This window comes from Aythya marila (assembly GCF_965140915.1).
Source record: "Aythya marila genome assembly, chromosome: 24".
Taxonomy (NCBI): Eukaryota; Metazoa; Chordata; class Aves; order Anseriformes; family Anatidae; genus Aythya; species Aythya marila.
In genome coordinates, this window is record NC_139065.1 from 596,332 (window position 1) to 618,427 (window position 22,096).

At 43.8% G+C, this 22,096-nt stretch overlaps 1 protein-coding gene across 7 annotated transcripts in view; it reads left to right on the forward strand.

Moving 5' to 3' along the window:
- The window catches only part of SRGAP2 (SLIT-ROBO Rho GTPase activating protein 2), a 102,025-nt gene that overhangs the window by 64,949 nt on the left and 14,980 nt on the right, over positions 1-22,096 (forward strand). For 6 of the 7 annotated variants that reach the window (XR_014319022.1, XR_014319023.1, XM_082778538.1 and 3 more), the window contains exons 8-18: positions 84-308; positions 2,032-2,133; positions 3,023-3,220; positions 7,648-7,732; positions 10,402-10,429; positions 12,098-12,128; positions 13,139-13,199; positions 15,199-15,276; positions 17,117-17,251; positions 18,651-18,756; positions 19,646-19,870. Coding sequence is in view for 5 of the 7 variants with exons in the window: in XM_082778538.1 (XP_082634664.1) it covers positions 84-308; positions 2,032-2,133; positions 3,023-3,220; positions 7,648-7,732; positions 10,402-10,429; positions 12,098-12,128; positions 13,139-13,199; positions 15,199-15,276; positions 17,117-17,251; positions 18,651-18,756; positions 19,646-19,870 (1,274 nt within the window). In the remaining 2 variants the exon portion in view is untranslated. The remainder of the gene's footprint in view (positions 1-83; positions 309-2,031; positions 2,134-3,022; positions 3,221-7,647; positions 7,733-10,401; positions 10,430-12,097; positions 12,129-13,138; positions 13,200-15,198; positions 15,277-17,116; positions 17,252-18,650; positions 18,757-19,645; positions 19,871-22,096) is intronic. The other variant, XM_082778539.1, reaches the window with a different exon arrangement.

Here is a 22,096-nt window from a genome sequence, read left to right on the forward strand (position 1 = left end):
AACTTCTAGCCTTCTGGAAACATTTTATCTTTCATTTCAGAATGCCTTCGCTTATTCATATGGAATTGTGTGTGTTTTTCCAGCAGTGTTGTGACCTGGGGTACCACGCTAGCCTCAACAGAGCTCTCAGGACATTCTTGTCTGCTGAGCTAAACCTGGAGCAGTCGAAGCACGAGGGGCTGGATGCCATCGAAAATGCTGTTGAGAACCTGGATGCCAACAGTGATAAGCAGCGCCTGATGGAGATGTACAACAATGTCTTCTGTCCGCCCATGAAGTTCGAGTTTCAGCCGCACATGGGTGATATGGTCAGTTTATGGTCATCTGGCTCTAGCTCTGTAAACCCTTGCAGCTTCCCCTCTGCACTTCCTTCATCTTTGATAGATGGACCTGCTAAAAGGCCACCTGTTGGGCTCTATTTCTGGGAGCTGGAAGGGATCCTTAGAAAAGAGAGCTGATAGGAAGAGTAAGCAGTGGCTCATTATATAGATGTCTGAATGCAAGTGACCCTCACTTCTTGATTAGCAAAGCTACTGAAGACAGAAATGCTTAATTTGGCATAATACTAAATTTAGATAGGGAACAATGTTTTAGCCTCTTGTTGAAGCCACCATTAACTCCTGCAGTCTCAGACAGGCCCTGAAGTTAGAGATGTGAAGTGTGATCTGAAAGATACTCATCCCACACTTCAGAAAGTAGCTTTTGATGGTCTCATCTGTGCCAATGCATTGAGCTGTTTAGTTTTCCTAATACTGTTGTCACAAAGATGAAGGAAGACAGCTAGTTTGGGTTAAAACATTAAAGTAGTGTAGGTAAAGCTGGTCAAGGCAGACAGAGGATTTTAATTTTTCTCATAGAAAATCTCTCTCGTGGTAGGTTTCCCAAGATAGCAGTTAGATGGCTGGGAACCATTTAAATCACAGAAGTTGAAACCAGTTCACAAATCTGAATAGGGATGCACGTACAGTGTATTAATTTGGCTCAATTGGTTAGTTTTCTAGATTATTCTCACAAAGATTCAAGAAAAACTGCAAGGATTGTCTCTTGCAGCTACCTATTCTTTTGTTCTAAGAAATACAGTCACTGCTTAAGGTTCCTCTTTGTCCTGGCCTTCGTAAGTGAATCCCTCAGACAGCAAATGACATTTCTTGTTTTTTTCTGCACAGCGGTAGTATCCTGTAAGATACTAGGAAGAAAAAATTACCTGCAGATTGTCACTCAGTTAACTGCTCACGTTCGCCGAGTCATTTATCTTATTTCACTTGTTTCTTCTCAAGGCCGAATTAATGTTTATAAATGCAGGCTGATAGACTTGTTGAAATGGTTCTGCTTATACCAGATTGAATATGTGATTGTGTATGTACATGATAAAACTCCAGCAATGTCTATCTTTAAAAGTAGCCTTATACAATGAAATCAATATTTTCCTTTAAAAAATTCTGGAAGGAAAGCTACCTCGTGCTGTGTAGGACAGCTAATTATTAACAGCACAGGGCAACCCACTGTTCTGGCATTTTCGATAAGTACCTAACCCATTCTTTTCTATTTAAATTCCTCTGAATTCATTAAATAGTGAGTTCTACCTGTTCCTGTAGGTACAGGCAGGTCAGCTAAACATGCTGAGCTTGCTGTGCCCCAGGATGCTTGGCTAATAGCAGCAAGTTCTTGATGAGATACAAGCACACTCGCTTCTCCTGGGGGTTTTAGAGTGTGATTTAGCCTAGTCGCTGTGATAAAGCACCCTCAGACTTCCAGAAGATATGACTACCTTGCCTCAGTGAAAGAAGTTGATTTTTTCTAGATCTTTTGAGATGTACACATTCTCTCTCTTTCATTCACTTCTAAAGACAGTCAAGAAGTGGACTGGAATTTGGTCAAATACATTCCTTTTCACTGATGGAAATCCAGAGTTAGTAAAGATTTAAAATGAGGCATTTTAGATTATGTTTGTTTATAATAATAATGAAGTGATTAAACTGTTCTTGATTACTTTTTTTTTTTTCCTAAAAATGATGCTTTTTTCTTTTCCAGGAGTCCCAGCTGTGTGCCCAACAGCCAGTGCAGAGCGAATTAGTGCAGAGGTGCCAGCAGCTGCAGTCCAGGTTATCTACACTAAAGATTGAAAATGAAGAGGTGAGCTAATCAACCCAAATCAACAAGCCTTTTACTGCTTCCACGGGGCAGTGAGGACTAATTAAGAAAGAATGTAGTTGCTGTGGTCCTCTTTTATGAAGGCTTATGGTAAAATTCAAGAATAAGGCAGCTGAGGCCAGTAGTATGTTAGGTTGTGATTTTGGATGAAAGCTGAATGCACGCAGAGGAGCCCCTAAAATACATGCACATTTCTCTTTTCCCCATCCTTAAATTGCTAGGACTGGCTTTGTTGCAAAAGTTGTATTTGGATAGTTACGAGAAAGAGGTGAATGTAATGTTTTGAAGTGAAGTTGGTGAATTTGCATAACCAAAGGTAAGATGTTTTTTGTTTAATTGGTCATCTAGGGTGAGAAGAGCAGATCACTGGCGTTTGTTTATGAATATGTCAAAATGCCTCATCTGCACTTCTGTTCAAGAATTTTTAATCCTTGGGCAAAATTTGTGAACTCTTAACGTCTGGTAAATTGATCCTGGCCTTCAGAAAACAATTGCAGTGTGACAAAGCCTTTTTGTAATCTAACATTTCTCTTATACCCAGTAGATGTAATTAGAGAAGTAAGATGTTTACGTTGTTCCTCCAGCACTCTTTGCTTTGAGGTTAAATTTCCCTACTTCTTTCTCACCCCAGCCTGTGGGATTCCAGCTCTTTTCACACTGCTGGCACATTCAGTGTGCTGCCAAGCCTTTGTTCTTACAAACGGTGCTCTGTTAGTGAGCAGAACTAGTACTTCTTTTATGGCCCACAGGACATGAAACAAGTAATATTTGTTTATTAGTAAAACACTCTGGGGTACCATTAACTATTTTTTTGTCTTCCATTTGCAACATATCTTCTTTTTTTTCATACACTCTTACTCTTGCTGGACAGGTTAAGAAGACCATGGAAGCTACACTCCAGACAATCCAGGATATAGTCACAATAGAGGACTTCGATGTCTCAGACTGCTTTCAGTACAGCAACTCTATGGAATCTGTTAAATCCACAGTCTCAGAAACATTCATGAGCAAACCAAGCATTGCCAAGAGACGGGCCAACCAGCAAGAGACAGAGCAGTTCTATTTTACAGTAAGGAGTTAATTCGTGGTGTGAGCATGTGTAATGTTTTTAGAATGATACTCACAGGAGAGAGCAAAATAATGCTATCACCTTACAAAAATGCTTCTGTAATTGATTTTGGCCAAGCAGAGTTAGCGTATCAGGTTTTCAAAACAGGTGCTTTGAATTCTTTACAAATATATAGGGATACATTTGTCTGTTGCTGCAAACTTAGAAAGGATAAGTTGTGTAAAATTTGATTTCTCCTCCATCTAAAAAAGAATTATCTGAAAGAAAACTTAATAGCTTGTAAATATCAATTTCAAACATAACATAAACGAAAAGAATGTTTAGCTCTTTCTTTATTACCCTCTTAAAATTTCTGTAGTTCAAATAAGCTTTTAATTGAGCCAATGCATTTGTACAAAACACTAAGAGCTTTTTATATTGAATTTCATACCAGACTGTATGTTTGTTTTTCCTAACTTAGATTTATGTTAAACTGTTGAATTCTCTTCCATTTCAAAAATATTTCCAAAAGAAGCTGAAAATCATACGTCTTATCTTGGTTTGGGCATCTTTTGCTATAGTTATTGCCCTCTACATTTCCGTTTCTAAATTGGTGTTGCTTACTACCAATTCTGAAGTTTCTGTGCAAATTAAACCTGTCAGCTGGTGTATGTCAGGCCTTGATTAAAAAAAAATAAATCAAAAAGCCTCCCTAGAAGGTGAACCTGGTAATTGAGAATAGTAGGTGGAGAAACCAATTCAATTAAGAAGGGATTGACCAGCCTGCCCATGGTTATGAAACTAGAAAAATGATTTTTTAATTGAACTCTAAGTGATCCCTCCCTAGAGAGAGGGGCTATTATGTGATCAGGCAGGAGACAAGCCCAGGGCTGTGTCTGGCCGTGGCTTTGGCATCTCCTCGTGTTAGTGCCCTGCTCCCCGAGGGCTGGGCGCTGGAGCCGCTGCGGGGCTGCAGGGTGCAGGAAAAGAGCCATCAGCAGGGCAAAGCTGTTCCCTGACTCCTCTGCTGTTGGGCAGACTTGCAAATACCCCTTTTATGGGTTTCAGGCCGTGGATCTGCAGGGAGCAGTTACTGCAGCATGTGTGAGAAGATGCTCAGAGGAGGAGTATAAACGAGAGCGGCAGAGCTGAGCAGCAACAGGGGCGAGGCTTTCTTTGTGCAGTGAGAAAAGCACAGTGCACGAGCAGTGCATGCACGCTGTGCGACCTGCTGGGGAATGTGAAGGGAAAGGAAAATCCTGGTTTGAAAGAAGGCTCCATGCTGTGATGTCGCCCCAGCTGGAAGTGCCCCGTGCTGTACTGCTGGTGGGGCAGGGCTCCTAGGTGAATGCAGCGGGCACCGAATTGAAGCACAGACTGCAGCAGCTGCGTGTAGAGGCTCATCAATGCGCACTTGTGCTGAGACAGCTCTGTTGTCAGAGCTCTGGAGGAAGATTTGTATGCAGAATAGACGCCTGAACCTCCCTGTGCTGGTGGAAAGCAGGAAGGATGCCTGACTGCGTGCTGAGCTATCGCAGGTAGCCACAGCGGGGACGCAGCAGGGAGCTGGAAGCCAGGGGCACATCCTCAGTGCCTGGCTGCAGCCGTGCTGCCTCCCACGGCTGTGCCACGATGCTCTGCGGGGCCACTGCCCTTGTCACTGGCTCCCCACCCTACCCAGGAGGCAAACAGGAGAATGAAAGATTTGATTCTCCTTACCTCCAAGGCCAGGGATGATTTTAGTTCTCAGCTGAGATGTTGTCTTTTTTTGTCCTCTAGAAAGATGAGAACCCGGTACAATGCTCATTCTGTGAAGCGCCTTAAAAATGAATGTAAATTTATCATTACCAACCCCTTAAGACGTGAGGAATTATTCCACAAAATTCCCCTGCTCGTCAGTCTGGCAGAAATGTCACCCTGCTTCTGTCCCCGTGCCACTGCTCCCACGTTCAGCCGCCGGCTCCGATTCCCCCGCGCCCTGAGCCGAGTGCCTGGGCTGGGCCGAGGGAGCTGCGCAGCTTTCAGGGCTGGAGGCAGGCAGGGACATGGGACAGCAACAGAAACTGGTTTTCTGTATAGCCCCCAAAGCGTGACATCTCGATTCCTGCAAGGAAGATGAGGCCTAGTTTGCGTGTGGCTTCGTTGTGCCTTTTACCTGCCCACTGGGTCGTGCTGGAGAAATCCTGAAAGCAGTTTGGGCTTGGAAGGGGCGGCAGTTGCAGGCTTCTGAGGAGGTGGCGAGCACAAAGTGCTCACTATCTCCAACTAGCAGCACATCTTCACCTCTTTCCTCTTTACGATGTGGAAATAATGTGACTTGAGGGTGCTTCTCCTGCCTTATCTGATCGTACTTCGTCAACTCCAGCAGTACAGTCAGAAATGAAATCCTGAGGAGTTCTTCAGTGCTTTGATTTTTTTTTTTTTTATTAAGCCATGAACTGAATGCTAGTGGATCTCTGTAATTCATTTGACAAAAAGCCTGCAGCCTTATTTTGAAATTACTTATTTTTTTCATCAGTGTACTGCTAGCTGGCAGGGTACAGAATGTTAGGCATGAGGAAGTATAAAGAACAGAGGAAATATGTGTTCCTAATTGAAAGGAACCCTCCCTTTTTCCCTTGAAAACCAATCCCTGCTGCTCCTCCGTAGGCAGGCGATGTTCTCAGTGCGACCGCCGCAAATGCGTCAGAGCCCCAGCGGTCGGAGGAGCGCCCGCACGTGCCAGAGGTCACCGAGCTCGGGCAGGGAATCCAAACCTGCCCTCTCCACCCCAAACCGTGGCCCCCAGGCAGCAGTGGACAGTCTCAGGTTTTATATCTGCTTCTAAAGGAAGCTCAGCTCTTCTCCAAATCAGGTTGCTTTGCAGATCTTTAAGCATCTGCTGGAGCTATTTTGAGAAGAGCCTCCCAGTGCTTCCATCTCTTCGCCGGAGCTTGGCTTTGAGACAGGGCGCTCGGCACCTTCCACAGTCAGATTTATCCTCAAATCCCCGCTTCAAATTCTCAGGTTCTTTTTGCAGCTTACTCTCATCACGTTTTCTTAAGTCAAAATTGACATAAAAATTTAACCAGTTAAGGAAAAACACAGAGGGCTTGGCAAACAGGTTCTACAGAGAAATTCTAAAAAGTGATAGTTTTTTTCCATAGTGATCACGCTTCCTGTGTTCTTCTAGAACAACAACAAAAAAGTTGAAGTTTTAGAGTAGGAAGCAGGAAGTGCTGAGACTCCCCAAAGGGACTTAATTCTTGTGAAATTTGTGTTCCAATTCCATCAACCAAAGGGACATAAACCACAGACTTCAGCGGTTAATTAAAGCTCCAGCTCAGTCATTTTCGACTTTCTTGTCCGTACGCATGACTGCCAGAAACTAGACCAGCCCCTGGAAGCTTCCCCCCATCAATATTTCTCAGTATCTGTTCACATTGCTCCTCGATTCTTCCTATCCTACACGTAGGCTGCCATTCTTACAGCCTGCATAGGACAAGCATGGTCCAGGGCACTCTCACAGCTAAAATGCCATTTTTTACCTTAAAGATTTGCAGTCCAGTTTGGCAATACCAGGCCAGAACTGGGAGGAAGTGAATGGAATTGGGAAAGCGTAAGGCAGGAACAGAATCTTGCGTTATTAAATGAAAATCCTTTCTGTGTGTTTGTTTTCCTAGCTCGATTTTTTTAAATATCTCATGTTTCTAAAGAATGGTCTGTGGTATTTGCAGAATTCTGTGCTATTCATGTGTTTTTGAGTGTAAACACATCCTAATTATAATGTGGCCAGCTACTGTGCAACAGAGTATTTCATGTGCTGCAGCACAGTGAAGATAAATAATGCTGTTCTGAGCTGCAAAAGAGATGAAAGAGCTGTAAAAATAGCATTTGCAGAGCTGTGAAGAATCAGAAACAAGTGGGAAAAATGACTGTATGATTGTATAATATTTCACCGAGACAACAAATCTGAACGTAAATAATATCTTTATTTGTTGTGTCCCATTTCCCCCACCCAGCCCTGTGTATCATCCAGAGTGGAGGCAGACGCAGTATTTGACAAGTAAAGTGGGGTGAGAGAGGTTAAGTGAGAGAATAAGCACAGTAGCAGCCTTTTAGTTTGTTAAAACAGATTGCTCATTCAGCTGGCTGTGACGCGGGAGGGAAGTGCATTTCCACTGCGCCCTGTCTGAAGAGGAGATGCTTGACAGCTTCTCAGATGCCTGAGAGATGCCAAACATGCAGCTGATTGCACAGTGCAACAATAGGGAGTACGCTGCGGATATGTATGGACCGAGCTTCGCATTTGCCAGGCATTTAAAGCAGGGGGGTTAGTGCCTCCTTTGTGCTGTGTAAATTCTGATGCAATTCGGTATTTGCAGTTATGTTCAGCGTCCAGTAACCTAAAGATGCTATCAAAGAAATCCACTGTCTTCTCCTGATCTTGTTTTTTTCCACTTTCACAGAAAATGAAAGAGTATCTGGAGGGCAGGAACCTGATAACGAAGCTCCAGGCCAAGCACGACCTTCTTCAGAAGACCCTGGGAGAAAGTGAGTCCGGGAGCTGCTTGCCCCTGCTCGCCAGGCTGGTGTGCTTGCTGCAGTAGTCAGCTGAGCACAGCTGCCTTGGATTACTGGTGCAAAGTGGGCACGTTCACGTTTTATGAATTTATTTCTTTTCCAATCTGCATGATGGAGAAGCCAAATGACCTACATGGCTGCTTGATGAATGGCGAACAGAAAATGCTTAATGAGTCACTAATGCACATCGCTGGTTTGTTAACATGAAGTGGATGCCCCCTCGTTCATCCTGCCCCCTCCCCTTCGCCTGATAGTCTGTATTGGGGTAAACCTTGTGATTTACGGGTTACTGAGTAGTTTAGAAGCATTGCCTCATTAGGCTGATCAGAAGTTCAATTTGCATGGCAGATGAGCTGCTTCTCACCTCCGTGGTTCAGTCCAGACCAAGGTAACGTGTGTGAGCGTGGGCTTTTGTAGGGAATAACAAACGTATCTTACATGCTCTGAAATTTGTTGCCTATCTGCAGGGCAGGAGGCAAGGGGCAGCAGCCAGACCTGAATATGCATTTGCTATTAGTGTCAGAACAAAGGAAGATTTCTTTCCCTTCATGGTATGGGCAAATCCTGTTGGCCAAACACGCTTAAACTATGCATCCAAGTTTCCATAGAAACCTGTCTGCCTCGTGTTTGTAGAGGAGGTTTAACAGCCTAAATGTCAGGTCAAAAAACGGCTCAACTCATTCCTGGGTTTATAGGGCAGAGCAAGGGCTCGTGTTTTGTTGTGTAACTTAACTGGACTCCCCACAGTTTATGGTGTGTAAATCTTCTGAATGAAAACTTAAACAGCGTGTGGTCTTTTAAGCGCTTTCCTTTCAGTTAAAAAATGTACTATAAAAATAAAATAGTTATTGCTGCAGTAATTAAGAGCTTCAGGTTTATCAGACCAGAACTACTACAAGGTAAGGGAGAACGTTGTCACCGCGTCCTGCGTTGGTTCAGGTTCCTCGTCTCCATCTGCCCTGTAAAGAGGGTGGATGAAGCCAGAGATCTGTGTCCTTAGGGTATTTTTCTTCTGCCTCTGAGTATCTCCCAGTGACACCCGTGCTGCCCCTGTGACTAATCACATTCCTGGATCATAGCTGACCTCTGCATACCGAGCCCTATTTCCTCGTAACCTGCCTGCCCCTTGAACTGAGCTCAAGCTGTGGCGGGGGGGAAAGAGGAGGAAATTAAAAGCGATTCCTCTATTGCTCTGTAGGTTTAAAGGCTGCTTCTGTTTTTGTGGGGTTGCTTTGCAGCACCAGGGCTTTCTTAGCCACCCTGTGAAGGGACCCAGTGTATGTCAGGCTGAGCTCCAGCAGCTTCTGAAAAATTCACTCCTGTCATCTGGGAGATCAAAAGGAGCTGAGCGAGTGAGGTACATTCCGTCTCCAAAATCATGCGAGCAGGTTAATGGTATGAACTGGGACCATGCCTAGGCTTATTCATAAAATGTCACTTAAATGGGAAATGAACAAATAAAATTCCTTTCACAAGTCCCAGGAGCATGTTTAGAAGTTTGGTTAAAAATGTTCATACAGCTGCGTGTCTTCGGTCCCTGGAAGGTTTGCGGGTTTGTTAAGATTTTTATTCTTCTTTGCCCCATTCTCAGGTGACATTTATTAGTCCTCTTGCAAATTACCTTAATCTAAAGATGACAAGTTCCAGTAATAAAAATAGCAGCAAGTCTCCCATCTACAAGTAATTACGTCCCTGCCTACTGTACACATTTGTCACTGTAATGTAGGAGCCCCTTGATGTTGCCTCAGCCATGTAATTTATATATATGAATATTCTATGATGGAAATGGGACAGATGGCTGGAAATTCTGCTTCAGAATAACATTTTCATGTAAATTATGCACTGTTTTGGCTTTACGTGCGGAGAGGAAAGTAGCTTTCAAGATGCGTTCAACTAATTGTCAGCCGTCAGCAATTAGAATTTTCCCTCCTTCATTCTTCCGTGTCCCCAGGAGCAGGAGGACGTTGTAGGGAAGGTGGATTTTCAGCTATTGTAAAATCAGTGTGGTTTCACTGACGATGATCTGGCCAGTACAATTCCCAAAAGCACATTCTAGTTTTCTGTCTCTTACTCCTTGCTGGGCTATTTTAAAACGCTGCCTGCGTTAGCAGTAGTTGTTAGCTTGGCTGCTTCCTCACAAACCCAATGCAAGTTAATGGAACGTTTTTATAAATATGTTTGTGGAAAATATCATTAAACGTCTGCCTCCCAAAATAGCCGAATGCTAGCACGTTCGTCTGTGGGCTAACAAATCTGTGAATGTTTCCAATCTCGCTGAGTGGCTTTATAAAGTATAATCTCTCTCCCTACTGATTCCCCTGGGAAGGGGGAAGGCAGGGAGAGGTTGACAAGCCCAGTTTTTTGGCAGGAGAAGTCAACAATTAGAGTGTGCAGAGAACCAATTTTCAAAAACAATACTTTCCAAAGAGTCCTTGGGCAGCCCAAGCTGCTTTCTGCGTTTCCTGGGCAGCTGCAGGGAGGACAGGCTCCAGTGGTCCCCTGGGCAGGGGACAGCCACGTCCAGCCCCCCGCCTCTGGCTCTTCTCCTTCCCCTCCTTCCCAAAGTGGCTTTACAAAGCAGCCAAAGGTATTTTCCTGTTCCTCTCTCTAATACTATATTTTTTCCTTCTTCCCCACAGGTCAAAGGACTGACTGCTCCCTTGCCAGGTAGGTGTGGCTCAAGGAATCACTTTTTAAGGAAAATCTGCTGCAAATTCATTGCTGTAGATCGGTGGCCAGCCCAGGACATGCATGTGTTCAAAAAAGATACTCATATAGCTAATCCATAACCAAATTCCTGCTAGTTCATGATACGTTTTCTCACCCTGGTGCATCCAATCCAGATGAGGGAGGAGGTGGGCAGGAGTGAGAAACTGTTAAATTTGGCACCGTCATCCAGAGTATTCTTTGAACTAAGATTTGAACAGACACATTGCCATTCCTGTCAGAGCAGAGGGCCCAGGGACTGCAGGGTGTGCAGGGCTGAGCCCTGTTGTGAGCCAGGGAGGAGAAGGAGATGGCCCAGGGCCTTTTTGCGCTGTCCTGGTGATGTTCTCTGCCCTGCCCTGGCACTGGATTGCAGCAGTGCAGAGGCCCTGGAGAATTAACTTCTCCTTTATAATTAGGACCAATCGCAGAGCAATAACTAACCTTCTCTTGATGGGGTTTTTATAAAACATAACAAATCTCCATCTCCAAATTGATGGATTCAAGCAGCTCCGCTGGGCACGAGGAGCTGGAGCAGGGGCTGTGCATCATCCTGCCGGTTTAACAAAAGGAAGGTGATTACTGCTGATCCAGAGTCATTACTACTTTTCAAATTCCTTACAGCAAAGCAAAGCTGACAGGTCCTAATTAGAGCCTGACATCTGTAATAATAAAATATTATTCATCATGAAACAATTTTAAATATCAAAGAATCATTACTGCTAATAGTTTAAAATAGACCATATTGTCTGTGACAGCCCATGGAATCTGATTTTTTTTTTCATTCAGTGTTTTTGATTTTTTTTATAAAAGGAATTTCCCCTGAATTAACACATTGCACAGTCTTTTTAAAAATCACAGTTCTAATCACCTTATTTATAATTCAGCAGCCATCTGCCCTTGCAGGGAATTGGCTTGAATGAGAGACATTAGGGCCTTTCTACCATTATCTCTTATGCTTCATTTTTACCAGAAACTATAGGAATTTTAAACCTCATTAATAAATTTTGAGGGGGAAATCCTGGCAAAGGAAGGCTTTTTCCTTTTTTTTTTTCTCCAGTTCCTGTCTATCAACATAGCTGAATGAGACCGTGATGGTTTAAACTGGAATGGCTTAGCCCGGCTGGTGCGTGCTGTAGTTTGAGGGGTTTTATTTATTTATTTGAAGTCTCTCACGAGCTGTAACAAGGGATCCGCAGTGACAGTTGTTGGCAGCACAGCAGGAGGACAGCCTGCTCCCACCTGCTTCCCCCCCTCCGCAGCGAGGCTCTTCTCAAGAAGTGCTCTGAGCAATTTATAACAAACTTCATCGCGAGCGAGGAGCCGCATAGAGCAGGTTTCCATATGGTTGGAATTAAAATGTCAAGGGTAATCTTTTGTCAAAGCAGTGGACTCCCTTGTGTCTGTTTCAGGTTTTTAGTGATTTAAAGTCGCTTAAAATCTTCTGAAGTTCCAGAAATTGAATGAGACTAAGTCATTATGATTGACTTGTGTATCTGACTCCTTCCCTCCTCCAAAATCAGCATGGTTTGGAATACCAAACAAGCAAGAACTGCAATATTAGAGGATTGTCTTGACTTTTTCTCTTCTCTGTTTTTCTCCCTGCACCGACTGTTCTGATCCCATCAGCGGCAGACGCAGCTCCACGATAAGGAAGCAGGTAATAAATGTTTGCCTAGGTAATGAGCCAGGGGTGCGTGTGTGTGTACGTGCAGCTGGAGACAGCTGGAAAACAGGAGTATTTTTACCCTTCCCTCCTTTCCTTACGTCAGCCATTTCGTTTCTGTTTAACTGGAACTAGCGTCTGCTAATTCAGTAACTGAAATCAATAAAGATGGATCCACAGCCTTGATTCGTTGTCTTTGACAGAATTTTATGATGATTTTAATCTGTCAGTGGTTTGGAGAGATCTGGAACCAAAAAAGCCAAACAGCCTTGAGCTGTCTGGACAGTCATGGTTTATGGGCTTCATGCTGTCATATTTCTTTGTCTCCTTTCCCTTGATTTTCTCTCTGGAATGCTGTTAAAGCAGCACCTGCTTGCTTGGGCCTTCTTAGAACAAAGATTTAAAACAGCAACGCCTTGGGTTCCTGGCTCCAGTGGATAATCTATTACTTTTAAGTAATGTGTTTCTTTGAAATATGGGAAAAAATCTAACATAGTAGTTTGGGAATTCCAGTCTTCCTGTTGTCTTTTGGCCGTTTTTCTTTTTTCTCTTCTTGTTTGTTTGTTTGTTTTGTTTTGTTTTGTTTTTTGTTTTGTTTTTTGTAAAAAAAAGATTTTGGTAAGCTGGCCAAGCTTGCATTCTTGGAACACATTATGCTCTGGGTTTTTGGAGGCTTTGAAGAGGTTCGCATTCATCAGCAATCATTGCAATGAGTCCAGATGAGAATTTCTAGTCCTGTTTCTATAAGACAGTCTTTTACTGTGCGTAATTCTGTCTATTTCTACGTGGTTTGGGATGGGTAAGATAGGTAAGGGTGCTTCCCTCCTCACTGTAGAGGCAGGCGCGGCAGTGCACATCAAGCAAACCCCACTACCCCATCCCACCTTCTAGTCGAAGGTATTGCTCCTCTGTAACGTTTGAATTAGTATTTCACGACGGTATGTTTTGATCTTTCTTGCCATCACTCTGCATTCTGACTGCTCTCTTTCTTTGTCTGTGTGCAGGATTCCTCGCAAGCCATTCCCCTGGTTGTGGAGAGCTGCATACGATTCATTAGTAGACACGGTGAGTTTATGGACAAGAAGTGTCCTGTTTTATATCACCATTCATTTCATAGAAATAGAAGCCTTCTGAAATGCTCCAAGCAGCTTGGCACACGATACTTACACAGAATAATACTAAAGACTGCAAGATAAAAATCTTGCACTGACTTTTTGGCTGTGTTCTTGGTATTGTGTGTGATTTTTGTAAATGGATACTGCAAATAACCGACACTGTAAGGATGGAGCTGCAAAGTGTCCTTCCAGCAATATCACTTCTGTTTCCTCTGAAATAAGGTTCCCATCCTGAAGTACCACTCATGCCTCACCTCCCATCACCTGCTTTGAGGCCTGAAATGTGGCCTTTACCGATAATAATTATGCTTTTCCTAGAGGAGGAGGAGTGCTCCAAGTGTTAGAACGTAGGAGGTCAAGTAGTCAATTTATTGCTTGCTTATTGCCACAATGAGATGATTTATCCCTGTTTGAGTTTGACTTCATAGCCTTGAAAGCTGTGAAAGATTCTATAGGTTTGTTTTAATTTGTTTTCGTTTTTAATCAATATCATCTGTTAGTAGCATGTGAAACAGCTGTTAATTAACATATGTAGAAAGAGGTTGAATTTATCTTCATTAACCAAGACACAGAGCCAGATAGCAGGTCCTGTTTCATTTTCCTTGTCTAATTACCATTTCACTTTAGAAACTATAATCTGGAGTCTCATTCTCATCATCACCTGGAAGAACCAATTGTTGTAAAACTTTACTAAGTTGGTAATTGGACATTTGCTGGAGAAATCATTGAAACCGTGTTGAAATGTAAACCAAAGCATGATAGAGCAGTGCCATCAGGAGATTTTATTTTTAGAAGCTTATTGCTGGTCAGCTGGACTGGCTTAGATCATCGACAGAAAGATTTTCCAACAAGCTCAGCTGATGTCTGCACCGAATGTCATACCATGGCCTAAAAGTGTAGTTTGGAATTCGAAGGAAAGTGCTTTTAAATGACAAATACACCTAGACAGAAGAAATCAGAAAACTGATTGCCTGACACAATTATATTGTAGGAATTAATTTTGTTGGAGGCAGCCGGAGTGACGTTTGGCCATGTTTCACCGTGTAGCTGTGGGATGCGTGTCGTTCTCCTCCTTGCTTCTCTGTGCTTGGGATTTGCTTTTCCCTGTTGTGTAGCTGCATGTCACAGCTGCTAGATGCAGCCGTATACTACAGAGGTTTCGTGGCATTGTGATTAAAACAGTAGCAGAAATTGAGAGGAATAGCAGGGCACAGATGCATTCGAGAGAGCTTATTGGTTTATAGCCATCGTTATAAATAAAGCGGAGACATTGCACCATCCCCTGTTTCAGAAAGCACACAATTAAAAGGCCTGAATGAATACAAGTTGATTTTCCAGCTGTGAAGACTACTTTGCTGATTATTTGAGCTGTGGCAGTTACTCATCCTACACATAGCAACAAAATCATTGCGATGGCAGCATGCTGGAACGTCTCGCCTACTTGATAATTGGTTTTCATGACTTTGCTAATACCAGCATTTTAGCAGGAGCATCTCAAAGACTGTCCTGGAGCCCTAGATACCGGGTCATGCTGGAGGAATTAAATGTTTCCGTTTCAATTGGCTGATTTGCCCTGGGCCTTTGTGGCATCGCTCTTGAAAAGTAAACTGCTTCATTGTGCAGTTGGCCATATTTTACTTCTGGCTGATGTATTGTTAGCTTATGGCTTTCTCTGGCTTGTAAAATCCTTTGGGATCCTTCAGGGTAAAAGATGACAGGCACGGCTGCTACATCTAAGTTATTCTGTCAATCCACTAGGAAGGGCTAATATGTTTTCTCATTGGTGCCAAGCTCTGTTTTTACATACTATGTACGTGCGTGGACCCGAAAGAGAAGATGGTTTTTCAAAGATCATGCTTTTGTCTGGGTTTGTTTCCTTTATCGGATATGATGAGGGTGCCAGCTGATTTTATGCCTCTTACCAACATCTCTTTCTTACTGTCTCCCAGGTTTGCAGCATGAAGGAATATTCAGAGTGTCTGGGTCACAAGTCGAAGTGAACGATATTAAAAATGCATTTGAGAGAGGTAAGGAGGATCTGTTCCACTATCTCAGAAATTATTGCCAAATGTATTAATTCATGTAAGTGTTCCGAAATGGCGTGTTTTGAATGCAACTTGCATTTTGTCCCTTCATTTTTTGTTTCCTAAGTGGCTGTAGCCCAAACACTTCTCTAGTGCTCATTAACCTTGAACGCTCAGTGTTGTTTGGCATTAGGCTTTATATCTTGTAGGCTGTCTGTGTAATAAATATTCTGAGCTCGGTCCTCTCTCACGTCCGATAATTTATTGATTATATGCAACACTAAAGAATATAGGGAAATTCATTATTGGATGTAACTGTGTTTTTCTACGTGAGTCCCTGTACCCTCTGCAAGCTCTTTGTGAACAGACCGGCTGCTGGAGAAGGAAATTTTGTGTATTCCGTCTTCTGGTGGCTTGGCCACATTTACTTTAAATATCAGCAAGGGATAGAATGAATTTCAAAACGCTGTAAACTTGATGTAGCTTTTAATAGATTTGATTTTCTATGTAAAGAACCATTCCATACAAAGGCAAAGAATGGCTGGGAGCCTCCTGACTCATCAGCTTCTCTCTGGGCTGCTCGCCCTAGCAGAGCAGGTTCAGAAGAGTTTGCTTTTTAGGTAATCCTGCAGCCCCTCTCCCCACTAGTACTTGGGTCACTGCAGACACCAGGGCTCATGTTAATTCTCTGAACACATCACTCTAAAAAAATACGGTTGGTATGTTTCTGTGCTTGCTGTCGGGAGAGACGAGCAGTAATTAATTAATTAAAAGTGAATAGCAAGTTTATATTGCTTTTGGGAAGAGAGGAGTTTAATGGATAACGTGGCATCTAATTTCATCTGCCTTTGTCTCCATCTATCTGAGAATTAAAATCTTCAAGAACAGAGCAGGCAGAAATGTGTATCATAGTCTGTGAGTAGAGACTTGATAAGAGACTGAAAGACCCCTTTTTAAATGAAGGAAATGCTCGTTGTGGGAAAATAGCCACTTGTTCCAGCAGTAACATGCAGAAATAGAGGTGATTTTTTTTTTTCCTTCATCTCACTTGTCTTTGGAAAGCATATGATATACAGAACTGACAAAGTTAACAATAATGTCTCTGCAGTTTATTACCTTGCCCAGAACCCTTGGTGGCAGTTAATACCAAGGATAATGCTCCAGTTTATAGTGGCCCATTTATTATCCAGCGTGTTATTAAGATAATAGGCAAGCTTTGGTAATTCCAGTCACATAATGGATATATATAGCTTCAATCTGAGGTTTGCCCCATCATTAAATCTAGTTATATCTGATAGGGAGTTTTCCATAGGGAACAACTCCTTAAGTGGGCACCTTCTTTTGGTGATACAGGCAAACAGTGGCATACCTACAGTGACAAATTCTTTGTCCCATAAACACCCCCTGCAATTCAGCGTCCTGCTGAGCCCATAGAAGATGCTCGTTGGCCTCTTGCACGTGCACTAAATCAGTTGAGCTCCAGTTGTAAGTGTGCACGAAGACATACAGGCTCACGGACCTGTGCTGCGTTCCCCTCGGTGGTGGCTCTGTGCAGCTCACACCCTACCAAAATACCTGAAGCACCTGTGCAGGGCTGTGAGCCGGTGTCAGACCGAGCTGGCTGGTAGAAAGCTGCCCCAGGTCTCCAGGGATGCTGTCAGACGCTTCCCTTCCTGCTGCTGTCTGCAGGGGAGCTCTCCCTCTGCTGATTCTAGTTGGAGTAGGTGGGATCGGCGTCGTGCTGCATAAATCTTTTTCTCCAGCTGAGTTGCATCCTTCCCGTCTGATTCCTTTCTCCAGTATTCTGATTTTTCTTGCCTGTTTCTTTTTGCTTGGCACCAAGGTGAAGATCCATTGGCTGGGGACCAGAACGACCATGACATGGATTCGATAGCAGGAGTTCTGAAGCTCTATTTCCGAGGCTTGGAGCACCCTCTCTTCCCCAAGGATATCTTCCATGATCTGATTGCCTGTGTCAGTAAGTATATGAAGATCTGAAAGGAAATCAGATGACTTTTTTCAATCTCATCTTCCATTTTTTTCTTCTCTCCCCCAACTCTTTTTTCTGACTCCAGAGTAAGCTTTTATGGCTTCTGAGGTGGGCTTTGTGTTGCACAGGTATTGTAGTCACTGTTAGCCAGAGGCTGGGCAGTTATCTGCTTACAGCCATCCTTATTCTGATAGGATTTTTTTATAGAAATGAACAAGGAGATAGAACTGAACAGATTTTAAGGGCTGTCTTGTGGATTTTTCTGAGACGGTGCTTTGTGACAGGGTAATTTAAAAAAAAAAAAAGAATAGAAACCTCCACTTCTGGAAAAATAATCTTTTAAGACCTTTCATCAGAGGTGTCAGAAATGCATTCTTGGAAGTGGGAAGCATCTCCAGGAGGGTTTCTGCCCTGTCTTTTCCCTAGTGTTAATGGATGCCCTGGCTTTATGTCTACTGCCATGCTCCTGCATGCTCTGTTTAGCTAGCAAGGCAGTAGTCATACACCTTTTAGCTTCGTGACCATGAGGATCCATCTATTGACTCTTGTTAAAGAATTTCAATCATGAGGGCGGTCACAGTCCAGTTGTTAACATTTTTATTGTTTTTTAAAGCGGTTTTGGTGGGCAGGGGGCTGTTTGTGTTTTTGTACTTGAGCAACCTCATTTTAAATGGCCTGACTATTGCCATGCTGCTCAGAAGGAATGAATGATTCCATTGTCCCCGTCATGAAATAGCCTTTGCGGTAGCAGCCTTTGAAGCAAAGCAGAAGATAACTGCTTCTAAAATGACTCGTGGTTTTCTTCTCCTGATAAATGCATTTACAGAGTTGAATTCACATTATATAAAAAGAAAAATCTGCTTCCAAATAAGTTCTCCTTTCTGAGATGATTTATGCTGCCCACTTATTTCTCAGTAGGCTGCTGCACGCAGAGCTTTTTGCCTCACCCCTTAACTATGTTAATTTTCCATTGAGTGTTGTACAATTTCTTTTTTAAACACCCACCTTTCTAAGCTAACTTGAATGAGCTATTGTGTCAGAGCTATTGAAAGAGATGACATCCAGTGCTCCCACGCGAGGAAGGAGCTTGCAGTGAGGCTTCACGTGTTCAGGGACCTTCACTGTCAAAGGCATCATGAGCAGGTTCTGCAGCCTTTGTGTTCCCATGCCAGGCAGCTGCTGAATCCAGGAAATAGGCAGACCCTTCCTTGCTGTGCTGCTGCGTTGGCTTCCCCTTTTATATATATATATATATATTTATATATATATATATAAAAATATACATTTTGCCCAGGACCTATCATATTTTACTGGCTGAACTCGGAGTCGGTGGAAAGTTGTGGCTATGGTGGGGTTGTAACTCTGTGGTGCTCCTTTTTCTTTTCAGCAATGGATAATTTACAAGAGAGAGCGCTCCACATCCGGAAGGTGCTTCTGAACCTGCCTAAGACCACTCTGATCGTAATGAGATACCTCTTTGCATTCCTCAATCAGTGAGTATCCTTCAGAGCGCCATGGCCCTGCTGTGTGTAGCGCTGGGTGTAAAGGGGTAGGTGGCAGAGCCAGCCCTGGTGTTGCTGTGTGCAGTCTGAGCAACAGTTCAAGGTGCAGATGTCTTGAGCTTCCCATTGCATCTGTCTTCCTGGGCTTTTGAGCCTTGCTGAAATTTATCCTGATATTAATGCAATCGCAAAGGAGCTCCAGAAATGAAAGTGAATAATGTGCTGGTGAACTAACCAAAAAGTAATACAAAGGAAGCAGAAATTGGGCCCCACACCAGCGAGGAACAGTGTGTGCTAAGTATTGTGAGTGATGGAGAGTGAGTTTATTTTTTTACTGTCCATCACATCTGGCTGGTTCACTGGACAGCTTGACAGCAAGAAAGCAGTAGCTTCTTCCAGTACCATGGTCTCAACGCCTGAGGTAGCATAAAAGGAAAAATGTCCTAACTAGAAGTTAGCAGATTTAAACGTTCTCTCATTCCTGTTGAGATTGGTAGTGTTTGGTCTAAATGCGATGCTGCTGTTCTTCATCATGCTCATCTTAAGAGCAAGAACACAAAAAAAGAGATTGCATTAGGAAATATTCTAAATCTATATAAGGAGGTTAAACTATAAACGGGGATTTGAGCAGTGCTGGGATCAAATCAATAAGGCTTTTAAAGTCCCTTTGGGGTTTCTCTTTCATTTCTTTGTAAATGCCATCAGTCTGTCATTTTTTTCTTATGAATCCAGAACATTCACATCCCAGCAAATCAGCTTTAACAGCAGAAAGCCCGAAACAAACCTTCCCCCCTCATCTGTGTTCTCCAGCAGATGATGGCAATGACTGATAATGTTGTTTTGTGTTGTTAACCGTCCTCCCCGCTTCTGTCTTCTGCAGTTTATCTCAGTTCAGTGAAGAGAATATGATGGATCCCTACAATTTAGCCATCTGCTTTGGGCCAACGCTGATGTCGGTGCCTGAAGGTCATGATCAAGTCTCTTGCCAAGCTCATGTCAATGAACTAATCAAAACCATCATCATCCAACATGAGAACATCTTCCCAGGACCAAGGGAGCTGGAGGGTCCAGTCTATAGCAGAAGTGGAAACACTGAGGATTATTGGTATGATAGATATCACTGAGGAGAAAATGAACGGGTGCATATTTTCTTACTGGTTAGCATGCTCCTGTCATGCATTCTGCATTATCTTAAGTCAGTACTCAAGCGTCTAGCCTCTCAAATCTGTATCATGCAAGAGAAGATGGCTCTGGTATCCCTGGAGAGTCATCAACTTGAAAAGAAATAAGCTGTTAGTAAGTAGCTATTGACTTCTCCAACCTGTGCCCACTTATCTTGAAGGATAAGGTTGTGCAAGGATTTTCTTGGATATTCTGGTTCTTCTTTATGTTTTTTTTGTTTTTTTTTTTTTATTATTTATTTATTTCCCTCCTGCTTTTGCATTTGCTGCATGTCTCAAGTGGCTTTTCTTCAGAGGTAAGGTCACTTGCAGCTGAACCTAGAGAACCGTGGCACGGTTTAATTTTCAGGACAGCACTGGTGGAGGGGGGAGGGAGGAGGGAGGAATGCGAAATCACCATTTCCATCCAGCTTAAAGCTCTGGAGGCCTGGCAGCGTGCTCAGTCTGAGAGCAACATCTGGAAACAATTCAGCCAGCGCGGCTCCTGTCATCTGGGGTGGAAGGTGGGGGAAGGAAAGGAGGTGTTTTCTTTCCTACTGGCCAGGCTGATCTCTCCCACTGAAAACGAGGAATGTTAAATTGTGTCCTGCTTCTCCCCCCCCAGATCCCTCCTCCACTGTCCCAGGAATGCAAATGATTATTTTCATACACTAAAACAAATATGTTTTAAAATGAAGTCACTCTGGTGACAGAGCTAGCCTTGTTCCCCGGCTTGTTTCAGAGGAGCTCTGACTATCAGCTCACTCCGTGTATGTGCAGCAAGGAGCAGCTACTTTCTGAAGAAAACTTGCCAGTGCCTCTTTTGGAAAACTTATTGAATTTTACCCTTCGTTCTGATAGTTTTCATTGATCTTATATAGAAATGAGTTGTATAGGAAAAAAATAAGAATTTTAAAACCATCAAGAAACAAATCGACAAGAGTGTTCGTCACGTAAGGTGGAGAGAACAAAAACGTGGAATGTGCAGCACAGCCTCTAGCACATGTAACACTTGGGTGTATACAACCTCTGGTGTGTGTAGCATCAGTACATAGGATGCAAAATGTCCTGGAAGGTAATACCACTTTTCTGAGGGCACTCTTTTTTTTTTTCATTGCCCTTCCTAACCGCTCTGACCTGAGACCCATTAAGCAGAGAAGGGTAGAAGCGAGCAGGGGAGGCTGCTTAATAAAGCCAGGAAGAAGCATCTGGTTCCCATTCGAGCCTTCTCACAGCCCTGGTATTTAGATAGCTGCTAGCGATTGCCCACAGGGCTCCTTGCTGCAGAGCGTGCGAGAAGCAGAGTGAATCTGTTTAGTTTAGCTGATTCATCAGGGAATGAAGTCTGCCGCGTTTGTAATTGCATCGTGCCACTTCGCTGCCCCGAGCCGTCTCTTTGCTTAGGAGCTTGCAGGCGATGCTTTGGTGCTTGGGCTGCCGGGGCTCGGAGCCGTGGCTCGCGTGCCTGGGCTCTTGCAGCTTGGGTCGGCAGCTGCCCAGGAGGCTTGGAGCAGCTTGCCTCGGGCGGAGGAGAACAGGGCAAGGTTCAGACTGAAATTCAGGGCTGTGATGCAGGCATCTTTGAAACACCGCCTGTGATTCAAGCCTGGCACTGGGCTGCCTCTGCCTGTCCATCTGACGGTGCAGAACGGCTTGGCATAAGCAGCGTACTCAGTGCAGGAGCCCGCATCCTGGCAAGCAAGACCATGGGCGTGCAGGGGAGATGGTGGCGTGGAGATGCTCAGCTGGCATTGCCTTCCTCTGGCAGCCACACTGCTTTCACACCGACCCCTTGGAGTGAAGGCCAGCAGCCTGGTGCTTCTCCTTGGGGCGCCCTGGGGCTCGCACGATGCAGGGTTGTTGGTGGGAAGCTCCGTGGGAGACATGGGTAGAAGGAGGCACGAGTAGGAAGAGGCATGGATAGACGGAGGCATGGACAGAAAGAGGCATGGATAGCAGGAGGCACTCGATCCTCCTCTCTGCAGCATTTGGGTCTCCAGCGTTGGCTGTGCGCGACATTACTTCACAGTCTGCATGAAACTTTAGCCCTCGGTGCTGTATTCCTCTTGGGAGTCCCTTTTGGCTTCGAGTTCTTCTGTAAACTTTATTAAGTAGCACGAAGGCTTTGCAAAGGATGAGAGGCTGATTCCTGAGGCACTGACTCAGAAGAT